At 34.1% G+C, this 13,680-nt stretch overlaps 1 protein-coding gene across 1 annotated transcript in view; it reads left to right on the forward strand.

Moving 5' to 3' along the window:
- The window catches only part of LOC133173745 (mitogen-activated protein kinase kinase kinase 13-like), a 32,613-nt gene extending 19,209 nt beyond the window's left edge, over positions 1 to 13,404 (forward strand). The window contains exons 3-14 of the mRNA XM_061308769.1: positions 3,064 to 3,314; positions 5,869 to 6,052; positions 6,198 to 6,389; positions 6,623 to 6,781; positions 6,940 to 7,098; positions 7,302 to 7,410; positions 7,546 to 7,655; positions 7,767 to 7,883; positions 7,982 to 8,110; positions 8,325 to 9,165; positions 9,457 to 9,762; positions 10,550 to 13,404. Of these exons, the coding sequence (XP_061164753.1) occupies positions 3,064 to 3,314; positions 5,869 to 6,052; positions 6,198 to 6,389; positions 6,623 to 6,781; positions 6,940 to 7,098; positions 7,302 to 7,410; positions 7,546 to 7,655; positions 7,767 to 7,883; positions 7,982 to 8,110; positions 8,325 to 9,165; positions 9,457 to 9,762; positions 10,550 to 10,630 (2,638 nt within the window). The 3' untranslated portion in view covers positions 10,631 to 13,404. The remainder of the gene's footprint in view (positions 1 to 3,063; positions 3,315 to 5,868; positions 6,053 to 6,197; positions 6,390 to 6,622; positions 6,782 to 6,939; positions 7,099 to 7,301; positions 7,411 to 7,545; positions 7,656 to 7,766; positions 7,884 to 7,981; positions 8,111 to 8,324; positions 9,166 to 9,456; positions 9,763 to 10,549) is intronic.
- Positions 13,405 to 13,680: the final 276 nt, after the last annotated feature.

Raw genomic sequence — 13,680 nt, forward strand, 5'->3', positions numbered from 1 at the left:
ACTTAATACTTGTAGCAATATGTGTTTTTTGCTAAATATTAGAAGAACTAGGTTTATGTATACATGTATTTTTTTAATAATTCATAAAAAAAAACTCTTCTTTTTCTTCCTTTCTGCTATTTATCTTCATCATTTTCATGAAAATAGCATCAGAAAAATTTATTAGACTAGGTATTGATATTTTATTGTATGTGGGGTAAACATGTTTCTAAAAGTTGTTGTGAAGAATAATGGACATGCAAGACCGGAGATGAAAAGTTATAAATAATGACAAGGGCCCATTAAACCATGAAGTCATCAAAGACTAGGAATAAATTAATCAGATAATGCAGTGACAGTTTAAGAAGATGGATACTAATCAGGCCTTTGGTAGCATCACTTAGTGTCACTGTGACTCACTGGTCTTATTCAGCAGACATTTCACAATACCTGGGATGTGTATTGCCAAGCTGACTCAGTTGTTGTGATTGCTGAGCCAGAATCAGTGACCTTGTAGTAAATATGAACTCGCAGGCTAAGGGCAGGAGGCACTAACAGGGGTTATCTTATATATCAGAACATTTGGTTTTCAAAATTTAGAATATTGATGAGTCAATGGTTTCTTTTTATTTCTCAGTATTTAGACAATTGATACAATAAGGCATTGTTTGCCTCTTTTTCTTCTCATTAAAAACTGCCATTCTATGACATGTCCATGGACAACCAGACATATTCTTTTATGAGTGCTAGAACTTGATTAGTGTAATTGAATGATTTTCATGTAAAGAGGTTCGTTCCTGAGCTTTTTAGCAGATTTTTGTCTTGACCTCTATTTAAAAAAATCTGCATAATGTTTTAGGTCTTACAATAAATTTGGATTCTACAATGCTTATTAAACTTTATTCAATTAAAACCCAATGATTAAATTACATACCGAAGGCATTAAGTGGGGAACTATATTTTGTGGTGGAAGTTTTTTTTTTTTTAGAAGGAAATGGTCAATTTATCTCTTTCAAATTATCTACAATATTGTTAAGTTTGGATTCCTATTTTTACATTTTCACATAGAGTTATTTTGTGCAGTGAAATATTTTATGCTGGTTCTAAATCATATATTAAATTACACTGTCATGAATTCTATCATTATATTTGACAAATATAGCAAATATATTGTGAAAGTCCGGGAAAAAAATAACCCCATTAATAAGCTTAAAATTAACACTATTTTAGTAATATCTAAAAATCTAATATGTAATTAAGTTTGGTTAAGTCATGACCTTTGGGACAAAGATGGAGACAGAATATGGGGTCAAAGTTTTTCATGGAAATAAAAAGAGGGGTTAAAAAATCAAAGAAATTAAATACATGAAAAAGGTGAAAATATCAAACAGTGATCGATCTCAAAACAAAAACCTTCAAACACTACAAATCTGCGAACAGAGCATAAAACAAACCCCTGGAAATTCTAGAGGTAGGATCAGGTGCCTAGGAGGAGTAAGCATCCCCTGTCAATGTGAGCCTTATGTATTGATCAGGTAGACAGAATATTCTGTAGTGAAATTTAGTATAAACAAAGGCCTAACAATTGGTATGAAATATGTCAGTCAAAAAAGGACCCAGTGATAGGTTATATTTGGTCATTATAGCTACCATAGCATAGAATTTACAAAATGCTGACTTTAAACTAGGTTATTGAAATCCCTGTAACATGAACCCTATCTCGTCTTGAAAATTAATTGTACTCAGAGCATGCTCTTGAGTATTGAATAAGTTTGGAGACATAAACACCATATGCAGATGATAGTGGAATATTATTACATAAATAAGGAAAGTTAACTCTGGAAAAGCTGAAGTCATCTCGATTGTCATCTGAAGAAGAACAGTAGGGACAAAGTACATGTTTTACTCCCATGAGTGTTGTGACCCATGGGCCTTTTGCTATGATCATGCTCTTCTGTAAATTGCTTGTTGGTACATGTATATTGAGTATAAGTTCCATTGAGACTTTGATTTGGAGCTCAATTTGAGGATTATATTGTTCAATAAATAATATGAATTCTCACTACTAGTGTAAAATCCAGATGGCAGATATGTAATGCCCTGTTCACATGGAAAGTTTATTTCGCAGCAAATTAATGCTAAGTAAACTAATGCAAATTAAACGTTTACACGACAGCTAATGCAAGGTAAATTAATGCGAATTATTATTTTATTTCTACAACAAAGCTATTCAGTGAGGCTATATGACATCATTTACAAATCACGTCATATTGTGCAGAGCAGGTGTACATTTGACATAATGTCATAGTGTCTGTACACATCTTAGTGATAAACAATTTTCCTTTGTTTTCCACTCAAAAATAGCACAAGTACCTATATTTGACCATCGACATGTGGCCTGTGACTTAATTCTGCCCTTACACATGCGTCAAAATTTAATTCGAATTAGCTTCACTTAGCATTCACACGGAGCTAATGCGAAGTAATTTAATGCACAGTAAACTAATTCGAATTAAACTAATTCGCATTAAATTCTCCTTGTGTACGCAGATCAAATTTAATTCGCCGTAACTTACGTTTAAATCGAATTAAACTCTCCGTGTGAACAGGGCATAATTCCCAGTTTTCTTTTTAAATTTTGACATGTAATAGCATGCCATGTAAGACCTAACTTATAAGTGTTTTTCCTTTTAGGTACTAAAGTTACTGGCCATCTTGAATTTTTGTCCTTGTGTTTTGAATTGTTGAATCTTAAAACTGTTTATATACTTCAACAGCAGTAATTTAATGACCTTTTGTGACTTACCTGGTCTTGACCTACTTTTCAATTCTGCAATAAATCACTCTGAAACAAATTTCCCAGGGCAAGCCACTCTGGAGTTTTTATCTCAATTATTGTAATTGTTGCTGCTGTGGGCAAAAAAAATGTGTTCCTAAGATGTTCACTGTTCAACAAACTTTTCTTACAATTTATTAACTTGTTCATATTTATGAGTATTAGTATTAAGGGCATTTATTGTCTCATATGTTTCAATCTATCGATACTCTGGTTGAGCAAACATGATATTAATCTTATATTTGTAGCATGCTCCAGTTGGACCATGACCTTGACCAGTTAAGCTTGACTGAGAAGTCTGATGACTCCTCCTCCTCAACCTCCCCAACAGAGCCTCACTCAGCACCAGTCACCCCGGCACACCGTCAGGAGGGACCAGCCATCACTGTAGGATACCGCCGGGCCACACAGGGAGGGTTCCTGGAGGGGCTCCTAGGGTGTCTGAGGCCAGTGTGGACCATCATAGGAAAGGCAACCACAGCAGAACTTAAACAACAAGGTGACATATTCCTTAGATCTGTATTAGACAGCTCTCAGTTCTTTAAATCTGGAGATATTGAATTGAAGTATTGGCATGGTATAAGGTTATCCAGAATGTAAGATTTGGTCATACATGGTGTGTGTGTGTGTGTGTAAGGGAGGGGGGGGGGGTTAAATCCAGTTAACTAGAGTTTTTGGACAAGAGTTGTACATTGCATTAAGAAAGTTTGTTTTTCCCTTCATCACTTCTTCAGAAAGTGTGAAGCCTTTATTTGCCCATAATTTGGAAGGTAGTCATCCTGAAAATATCAAACGATAAAAGATCTACCATTTTCATGATTATGGGAATTACACAGACTTTATATGTACAGAAAATCACATTTAAGGGTAAGTAGTTCATTAATGGGAAAAATATGGTATATTGAACTTTTACATGTTCTTATCAGGAGAGTATGTGTGCATCATTCAAAAGGACAAGTTGGTCAATTAAGTCATAAACAGAACGTATTTAAAAATAGAGAACAATTTTGACCAAATGATAAAATTAAACTTGATGTATAGCTGAATATTTTTGCTTGATATCAGTTGTACTCTGTAGTGGATTGACGTCTTTGAATTTTTCAGTTGGCCCAGGGGAGGATGAAATATTCATATATGCATTCAAATATAGTCCATCTTACATTCCTGGAACCATAAAAATGATAATAGTCTCCCTTGGGTATAGACAATTTATACATAGTGTAGTTCAGCACATATAACTGTGTGAGCTTTCTTGTCATCATATCGGTTGATAATACACATAAAATTTCTGTCTTATATATTAAGATTTTATGTACAACCTTGTCTTGGGTCGTGTAGCCAGGAGCAAATACACTGTTCATTTTTCAAGTCTTCCACAATCACTTTAAAACTTGGATGGATAAAACTAGGTAGATATTAATTTAAAATTGTTTTCTTTAACACATGAATAAATGTTAAACAGACAGAGGGGGTCTGTACATATCCTGTTTTTATTTTCTCCCATCAATTCGAGTGGGTTGATCATTCAGGTTTCTTATTGATCTGCTAATACAGCATTTATGTTTAGTTTTTCTGTGTAAACGCAGATCAATTTTTGATATTAAAAGTTTCGATTGCCTGTGCGAGGTAGGGATATGTAAATATGCCTAAGTAGGTAGATTGGCTGTAGGTTGTAGCAGCTGTTTTGATATTGACGTCACAGCTGATGTCAGTGTAAACCGCCTGAGCCTGACCATGTCTCCCTGACTGTAGTTGGACCAGCGGATTAATGGGGAAAAAGTTACTGAAGGCTATTTGTTGTTATTTGTGTGGAGACAAACTCAGAGGTATTATTTATCTATGGGATTTTAATTTTCTTTTTCTGTCGACGTGTCTTGATTGCCTACTTGGGATAAGCTTACAGTTGCCATATGTTATGTTTTAGTCCTAAAAATTAAAAATTCTGCATCTTCCAAACTTAAAAAAAATACAATGTTTTACTTAACTTTTAATTCTTCAATATGCTGTGAGGTGACTTGGATGCAGAACTTAGTTGCTTCCTCAGTCAAAAAATCCATGAAGAAGCATTGCATCACTGCAGAAAATTCAATAAATTCTGCTTTGATTGTGCCGTATAATATTACATAATGCTTTCTGCTAAATCAGCATATAATTAATTCATTTTATTTCATTTTAGCAAAGATGTTAAAATGTTTTGATATCCAAAAAATGTTCTGATGTCACATGCCTATATAGGTTAAGGGGCTGTATGTAGCAGCTGCTGTTCGAGACATCACAAGATGTGATCGTTTTGTGATTGTAACAATTCTAAATAGATCAATAGGATGAGAATTTATTTATTTAAATTTGATGAAGTAGAATAATAAACAGAGATGGGTTTATCAGAACCAGGTGTATTACTGGCAATAGCCTCAGGTGAACTTTTTTTTTTGAAATGACAGTCATATTTAGGTTTATTCGATCAAACTGATTTGTGGAAATACTCAGGTTTCATTAAAATTTCTTAAAATTTTTCAGAAATCGCAGTGCATAAATTATGAAATTAAATAAGTGTGCATACACATTATTTACTCTTTACAATCAACTTTGTGCAAAAGTTATCGCAAATCTTGCTTGAAAGTATACACTACGACCAAAATAACATTGTGTTGAGTGATGACACTGTTGGATTTGACAATTGAACAATTTGAATCACGGGTTACATTCTATAAAACATGCGTTTTAATTGGTTGATTAGGACCCGCCCACTCTCGTGTAGTATCCTTTGCTTATATATATATATATATAGTTGAAACGCGTCCAGTGGTCTAGCCAATAGCCATATTTGATGGTCGGAAATTGGATGTTGACTTTTTGAACTAAAAAAAAGCAAAGGCAGATCCAGTTCCCCCCTGTTTGAATTTTTTGTATGTAGAACTTATATGTCCATTATCCTGAAATCAAGGGGAAAAACACTTCTTATTTGTAAGAATTCGTCAGTTGTATCTCAGTCAGATTCAACAGTGTTGTCACTCAACACACAACATTAAAGAACCTACTATCCCTTATTTCAGATGATTGGGAGATACCATTTGAAAACATCACAGATCTGCAGTGGCTTGGCAGTGGGGCCCAGGGGGCTGTCTTTTTGGGCAAGCTGAATGGAGAGGAAGTAGCAGTGAAAAAGGTCCGAGATGTCAACGAAACAGACATAAAAAATCTACGCAGACTCAACCATCCCAATGTCATCACATTTAAGTAACTACATTTTATAACATCTAAAGCAGAGTTGAGTTTAGTTTCTTTGATTATAAGACTATTTGTATTTTAATTAATGTGTATTACAGACTATGTTGAGTTTAGTTGTTTTGAATATAAGAACTAACTATATTTTCTTGTTTAGGGGTGTATGCACACAGGCTCCGTGTTACTGTATCATTATGGAGTACTGCCCCTACGGTCAGCTGTATGAGGTTCTGAGGGACGGGAAGGAAATCCCTCCTGCCCTGATCCTGGACTGGGCCAAACAGATCGCTAGTGGCATGCACTATCTTCACAGTCACAAAATAATCCACAGAGACCTCAAGTCACCTAAGTAAGTCCTCAGAGCAATCCTAATACATGGCTAAAGTGTCCTTTATACAAATCTGTGTGTCCGTTCATCAGTCTGTCTTGAAAAAAATATTTTAAAATGCTATTCCTTTGACAGTTTCTGCAGATGTGTCTGAAACTTAGTAAAAAGTGTTCAGATTTTACATTTAGAAACCTCGTTTCATTAATATACTGTAGGCTGATAGCTAAATGGAAATTTATTGTGTGCTTTTTCAGTATTCTTGTTGCCAAAAATGATGTAGTAAAAATCTCAGACTTTGGTACAAGTAAAACCTGGAATGAAAAGAGTACCAAGATGTCCTTTGCTGGAACAGTGGCCTGGATGGCACCAGAGGTGATCCGAAATGAACCCTGCTCTGAGAAAGTAGATATATGGTAATTAATTTCCTTCTGGAGTGGAAACTTTAATGCTCCATTATTTTACTTGATTTATCCCCTGGAAAGTTAATCAAGTAGAAATTTCATTAGGCAACATTTCACCATGATTGGCCCTGATATTAAAAAAAATTAACCATTGTGAAATCATTTTGCAGGTCCTTTGGAGTAGTTGTCTGGGAACTGCTGTCTTCAGAAATCCCATACAAGGATGTCGACTCCTCTGCAATTATCTGGGGGGTTGGAAGTAATAGCCTGCATCTTCCAGTACCCTCTACATGCCCTGAAGGATTTAAATTGCTCATGAGGCAATGCTGGTAAATACCTCTGATGTTTTCTTTAAAAATTTTATCTAGCTAATAAAAGTATGCACAGCTCTATTGCAGTGGAAATTTATGTGTACAACTTCATCATCACAAGATTTAATCAAATTTTTACATGGAGTAAAACTTTGAAGTTGGGATAACCCTTTATATATCAGAGTAAATGTGTTATAACACATGCTAAATTTACCTTGCAGGGAAGCAAAGACAAGGAATAGACCTTCATTCAAACAAGTTTTGATGCATTTGGAAATAGCAACACCTGAACTTCTGAAATATTCCTATCAAGATTTTATAACAGCACAGGTATTAATCAAATAAGTTATCCCGCCTGAAAATTCAACTTGGTAAAATTTTCTTTGAAGAATCAATGTCAGAGTCACTGTACTTGTGATTTAGACATCATATAGATAAATTTTGATTTCTTATTTTATTATCCAGACTATTTGGAAGGATGAAATTCGGGAACAATTACAGTTGATCCGATGTGAGGGAACACATATGCCCCACCTGGAGGAAGAGTTGATCAAACGTAGAAGAGAAGAACTCAGGTAAGGTAGAAAAATCAGGGATGGAAATCGTTCATTTATGAATTATTAAACCATAATCATCATATGTTGTTTTTTGCAAAAATATGTGAGAGTACTTTATGTATATTGTAGACATGCACAAGATGTCAGAGAGCACTATGAGAGGAAGTTAGAACGAGCTAACAATCTGTACATGGAACTGACTGCATGTATGCTGCAACTGGAGAAAAGAGAGAGAGAATTATTAAAGTAAGTAAGGGATTTACAACTTCCAAATGACTTGATAAATCCTTACTTTTGTCATTATTACATAATGAAATTCATATAAATATTTATTCCTTTAAAAGACGAGAGCAGCAATTGGCCATGTATGACAAGAAAAGGAAAAGTATTGTGCGACCAGTAATTCGAGCACAGGAGAGGATAGATAGACTGAGTAAAAAACGAACATACAAATCTGGCTCAGAGCTTACAAGGTACATTACAATGGCTATTGGCTTTCTAGAGCAGTAACTCTTCCTTCTTTCTAACAGTATACAATTAGAATGATTGCTTGATCTCTTTCAAGGAACAATTAGATAATAACACCAGAAAAATTAATTGTATCACACTGAATTATAAAGTAGCTATGATAAAATATTTGTTTTTTGAAATGCTGTATTAATTTGTGACATCTTTAATACTTTTCAGCCCTGACAACCCAGAGGGAGTCATGGACAGCAGTATGACCACGAGTTCCGAGCAAGTTTTACCGTCTCCCACAAAACTACGCATGAGAAAGAGTAGACATCGTCGTAACAACAGTAAAAGTAGCCTAGGCAGCATCTGGCAAAGTCCTGCGAAAACAGCAGCAGCAGTGGAAGAGGATCAAAACGAATACCATCTCAAACACTGTGACGAGATGGATGTCACTCCACGGGTTTTCAAATACTTAGGGCCTGGAACAGCCCTCAGGGAATACAAGTCAACCGAGGAGCTTCATCTTCCTCTGAGTGAGAGTGAGCGCACTCAGAGGCCGTTAGAACTTGGACAAGTAAATGAAGTTAGTGAGAAGAATGTGAATGATGTTTGTTTTGGGTGTGACGGAGTGTGTAGTGATCACACCTGTAACAGTAAGCGGTCCAGTAGAGTAAGTGTGGACATTGAGAGTAATGACTCACCCAGCTCTCCCTGTCCCATGAGTCCATCTCAAACAATGAATGATATAGAGGAAAACTGTAACCAATCAAAAGACAGCTCAGTAAGTGATGTGGAAAACACGACAAGTTACACACCAGATAAAGACTCCAATGAGAATATCAATAATTTTCCACTGAGAGGTGGAGTTACACAAACAAGTGGAGATTCAGTGTTTACAAGTGATTTACAAAATGAGGAAGATAATACTGTTATATACAACAGTGTCAAACGAACTTCTAGTGATTCAGAAATTAGGAGGTCGCCAAAATTAATGCAGCACAGACTTTCCAGTATTGAGTCTATAGATTCAACACCTGTTCTGGGGAGGGAGAGAAGAGCTAGGGCACATAAGGTAATATGCTAATAAAAACACAGATCACAGAAACAGCAATATTTTATAATCTTAAATCTAATTCAAATATTTCTGAAACAATTTTTTATTATATATTGTTTAATAAAAATTTAAATGATCTATTGTTTTTATACACACTGTGTACCATGGTAAATTTCTTGCAATGCTTTTTGAAATAAAATTCATTTTGATCACAGGGAATGTACAAGGAATATTTGGCTTTAATTTGCCATAGATTTTTGTTTATAGTTTAAACTGTAACAAACATGTTTGTTTTTTTTTTAAAATCAGAATTCAGAAGATTCCTGGTCTGAGGAAGAGGAAGGAGAGGTTAGTGATGACGGACAGGCAAACAGAAAACGAAGGTCATACTGTTCCACACTGAGCTCCGAGGGCTGTCTCTCAGAGTACGAGAACAATACCAGCGATCATTCCACGTCCTTCAACGGAGATGGACTGCTTTCCACCAACAGCTCGGAGAATCTCCAGATGGAGCTGGCAAACTGTGCCGTCACCTCAGATGGGCTGTCTGACAAAGAACTGACTGTTAGAAAAATGGCTCAGCAGGTCTCCAATTCTCCAGAGCGGGTCTATAAGGTATATATCCATAAGAAACATGGGTTACTCATGGAGGAACAGATAATATCATGAATTATTCACTTGGTCTTTATTTACTTTGTTCATCTTAATAAGACTATTTACATAGAACCTAATTTTTGACAAATTTTTGGAATAACACAATAAGACATTTGTTGTTAAATTTCATTTAATGTAGATGTCAGGGACTAAAAGTAGAATTTCAGCAATCATAAGTATTCATGATTTATATTATTTCATGAACACACATCATGTACATTAGAAAAGTTGCTTCGCAAAAAATAGATTCGGCCTAAATTAAAATATTGTTTGTTTGCCCTTGGCGGACAGATCCATGAAAATTAGGGCTTGTCTAGATATTTTATGCCTCTTTTCATTTATTTTTTTTTATTTGAATGGTATGTCTGTTTTCAGCAGGTAAATATTTTCCATAAAAACTCTTTTGAGGTCATTCAGATGATGTTCCTACGGAAGCATTAAATGTGTTGTTGACCGAGACATAACACCCTAAAATAGAAATTTCATTTGATATGTTGAAAGGAAAATTTTGTGGTCAAGAACAATTTTACACTTACAGCCCACTTTTGTGATGATGATTGCTTTACAGTGATGATAAAATTCTGCATTTTTTAAGATGAAAAAATAAGATATTTTACCTACCTACCCTTTGTTAAAAACCTGGGTCGGAAAAGGGCAAACAAACTTTACACTTTTTTTTATGTTTGGCCTCTAACAGATTTGATCCAAGTTATGTGTAAAAAGAGTTATATTTTTATATATTTTATAGACGTCAGACAGTAGTTCGGACTCGGACGAGTGCTCAGACATCACGGTATCTACGACAGTACATCGTACCCAGGCCTGGTGACATTGAACCAATGGCTGATTATTTAAATTCCATGTTGAAGTGGACCCAGTGACAAGGAAATTTTAGTTTATTGCTAACTCTATGGTTGTTAAAGTTGAAATATTGGTTAGTCCTGTTGTTTGTTTATATCACTGTATATCATACTCGATACATTGTCTGCATATCATTACACATCTCTGCTTTAAAATCACTGTGTTAAAGGTAGCTATGTAACAGCCAAACTGGACTGGAGATTACAGACTACTCACGCAAATTTCTTATCTTACAGCAGTCGTGCAAGTTGTCCTAAAATCGTTGGGTTCCATCAAAGAATATTTTGGAGTAGATCTTTATTAAAGTTCTAGAGAGTTTGACACCAAATAATGTCTTTAACAACAATCCTGTCTAGAAAAAAGTATAGGTTTAAGTTCATGTACAATAAATAGCAGCTTTCTTTCCTGAAACTCATGAATTTTACATTTATAATATTTAATGTACCAGGGTAACAAAATTTTACATTTATAATATTTAATGTAATGATGTGTTGCTAAGTGAACAGAAAAGTCCAAAGGAATTTTTTACAGGGCCTTTTCTAGGCACAGGACAGCTGATACATGTAATAGAAACAAAGTACAGTTTAACTTTGGTAACTCAAACACCAAAATATTGAATACCATGGATATGTCAAAGTGATTTGGAAGTTTCAACTACCTATTCTTTAAGAAGGTTTTTCTCAGTCCCATCAAGTTTGAGTTAATAAGGTTTGACTGTAGTATCCAATCTAGTTTGGCTGTACCTACAAAGATTAATTCATAACATATTTATAGGTCAAAGTGATTCGAAAAAAGCACAAAATTCACATTTGTCCTATGGGTATGTGTATTACATGTATATATTGCTGTGCAATGTAGCTATATGTAAGACCGAAATATATACTCTTAAAATTCTAAGGGTTATTATGTTGAGCTTTTGAATTCCACTTTAAGATAGTGATTATGAATGCCTGTTGGTTGTATTTTTGTGCTAAGTACTTAATGTTTTCCTCAAAGTTTAAAACAAAGAAATCCATGATACATTGTTAAATCAGGACTGTTGTCTCTAACTAATGGTGCCCTGAATGAAAAAGGGACTCTAGTCTGAAGGAAGTCTTTCAAGTCTGGGAAAGATGGAAATTATGTTTAATATCAATTGAAATAATTTGGTTACTAATAACGGGCTACTACTGGGCAAATCATATTGAAATTTTTAAGATGTCGATTTAATAATGATTTTAAATATTTAAAAAGTATTGCAGGGTGGAATAATTCATTAATTGGAATCGAAATTAATAATATGTAACAGAACTTTCAGAACACTTTACAAATTTTTTCCTGAATTAATAGCAAAGATACATAATGTAGATGTATTAAAATTCAGATCTTTTTCATTCTTTTGTCCAACAGTATTTTGAAATGTTACTTCAGGTATTGCATGTACATTTTGTTCTTGTTACCCTTTCCACAAAGTCATTTGATACCTGAATCTAGAAAACTGATTTCTATTTATTTGTATTTTTGCAGTGCTTCCATCCTACATGATTTTATGTTGCCTTCCATTCAAAGTAGCTAGTTATTAACAAGTCGTATTTTTTTGTGATTTCCTTTACAAGAACGAACTTTTTTTCTGATGATTGTATACCTTGAATTTACCACACTATACACATTTACTTGTCGATAGTTAAGTTGTACATATCATATCAGAATTTCATACATATATATATATATACCTCTTGGTATAGTTTTTTTTTTTTAAGAATTTTTAACTTTTTTTGTTTGGCCAAGTGCTCATTTTTATTTAGATTTTTTTTCTGTTAAAACATTCCAATATTTTATTGAAATATTGTTGACTATTGTACTGTTTTATCTTATTGTTGATATGATTTTTCAGGACTTTTCCATCAGTATGTGCTTATGAATTTGATGTCATTCAAAAGCTTGTATAGGTTGTTCATGAATTTTGTCATATAAATGCTTGTCTAGGTTGTTATTGTCAAGCATTGACTATAATCTGTAAAGCAATAATACAAAATAGAATAAGGTCGTATAATCACCAGCAGTTCAATGAACTTGATAGTACATGTAATTTTAGCTGCAGAACTGTGGCTCTCCAGAAAAAAATATTGATAGGCCAGAGAGCTACAGTGCCACCCATAGAAAAGAACTGTTTATTAATTGTGCACAACAAGTTTTGCTCGGTTCTGGATTTATTTCTCCAAATCCTTAATTCAACTGAACAAAAGCTCTATTTCAAAATGTTTCTTAGACTTCTATCAACTAATCTCATGGTTGACATTTGCAGGAAGCCCATTGCACAAATTGTCTTGCCACCCAAAAATTGCAGTAGTAAAAATTTTTTATGGTCTCAGTTTCCAATCCAGAAGGGCACTATTATCATTGGTTACAAGGAATGTTTTGTTGTGGAAATAGTAAAAGAATACATTAGGAACACATGGTTTGTAATATTTTGAGATTATGGAGAAATAGCCCATGAACTATAGATGTTCATTTTTTTTCAATGGATGGCACTGTAGCTTTCTGGTCATCCATTCCCATTTTTTTTTCAGACCAACAGGCTACAGATCTGCAACTTATGTAATTAATTTGTATATAGAATGCATTTTATCAAAATTGATGCTGCTTTTCTTTCATCTGTTTATTGCAGACGACCATGGTTCAGTTGTGTTTTAAACACCATTCTCCGATATAAGATGTCTTTATTGTGTTGGAATTGTAAATAAAAAATCTGTGACAAACAAATATGTGTCATTCCTAAGATGAAATGGGAAGACTCAGAGTTTTTGAATTTATGTCATTCAAAGAACTGCAAACACTAACTCCTGATTCCCGCCTACATTTTACACACACATAATTCAACATAGGAAATATTTGCTTTTTGATCTTTTTTGTGTGCAAAGTTGACTTCATTAATAATTGATTGATAGTACTGATATTAGTGTTAATTAACTAATTGCTGTTAAATACAACTCAATCTGATAAAGGGGTATTTTTTATTTTTCCATTGAAATCAGACTT

This window comes from Saccostrea echinata, unplaced genomic scaffold, assembly GCF_033153115.1.
Source record: "Saccostrea echinata isolate AGI-Se365-2 ecotype Australia unplaced genomic scaffold, CSIRO_AGI_Sech_v1 ptg000056l, whole genome shotgun sequence".
NCBI classification, from domain to species: domain Eukaryota; kingdom Metazoa; phylum Mollusca; class Bivalvia; order Ostreida; family Ostreidae; genus Saccostrea; species Saccostrea echinata.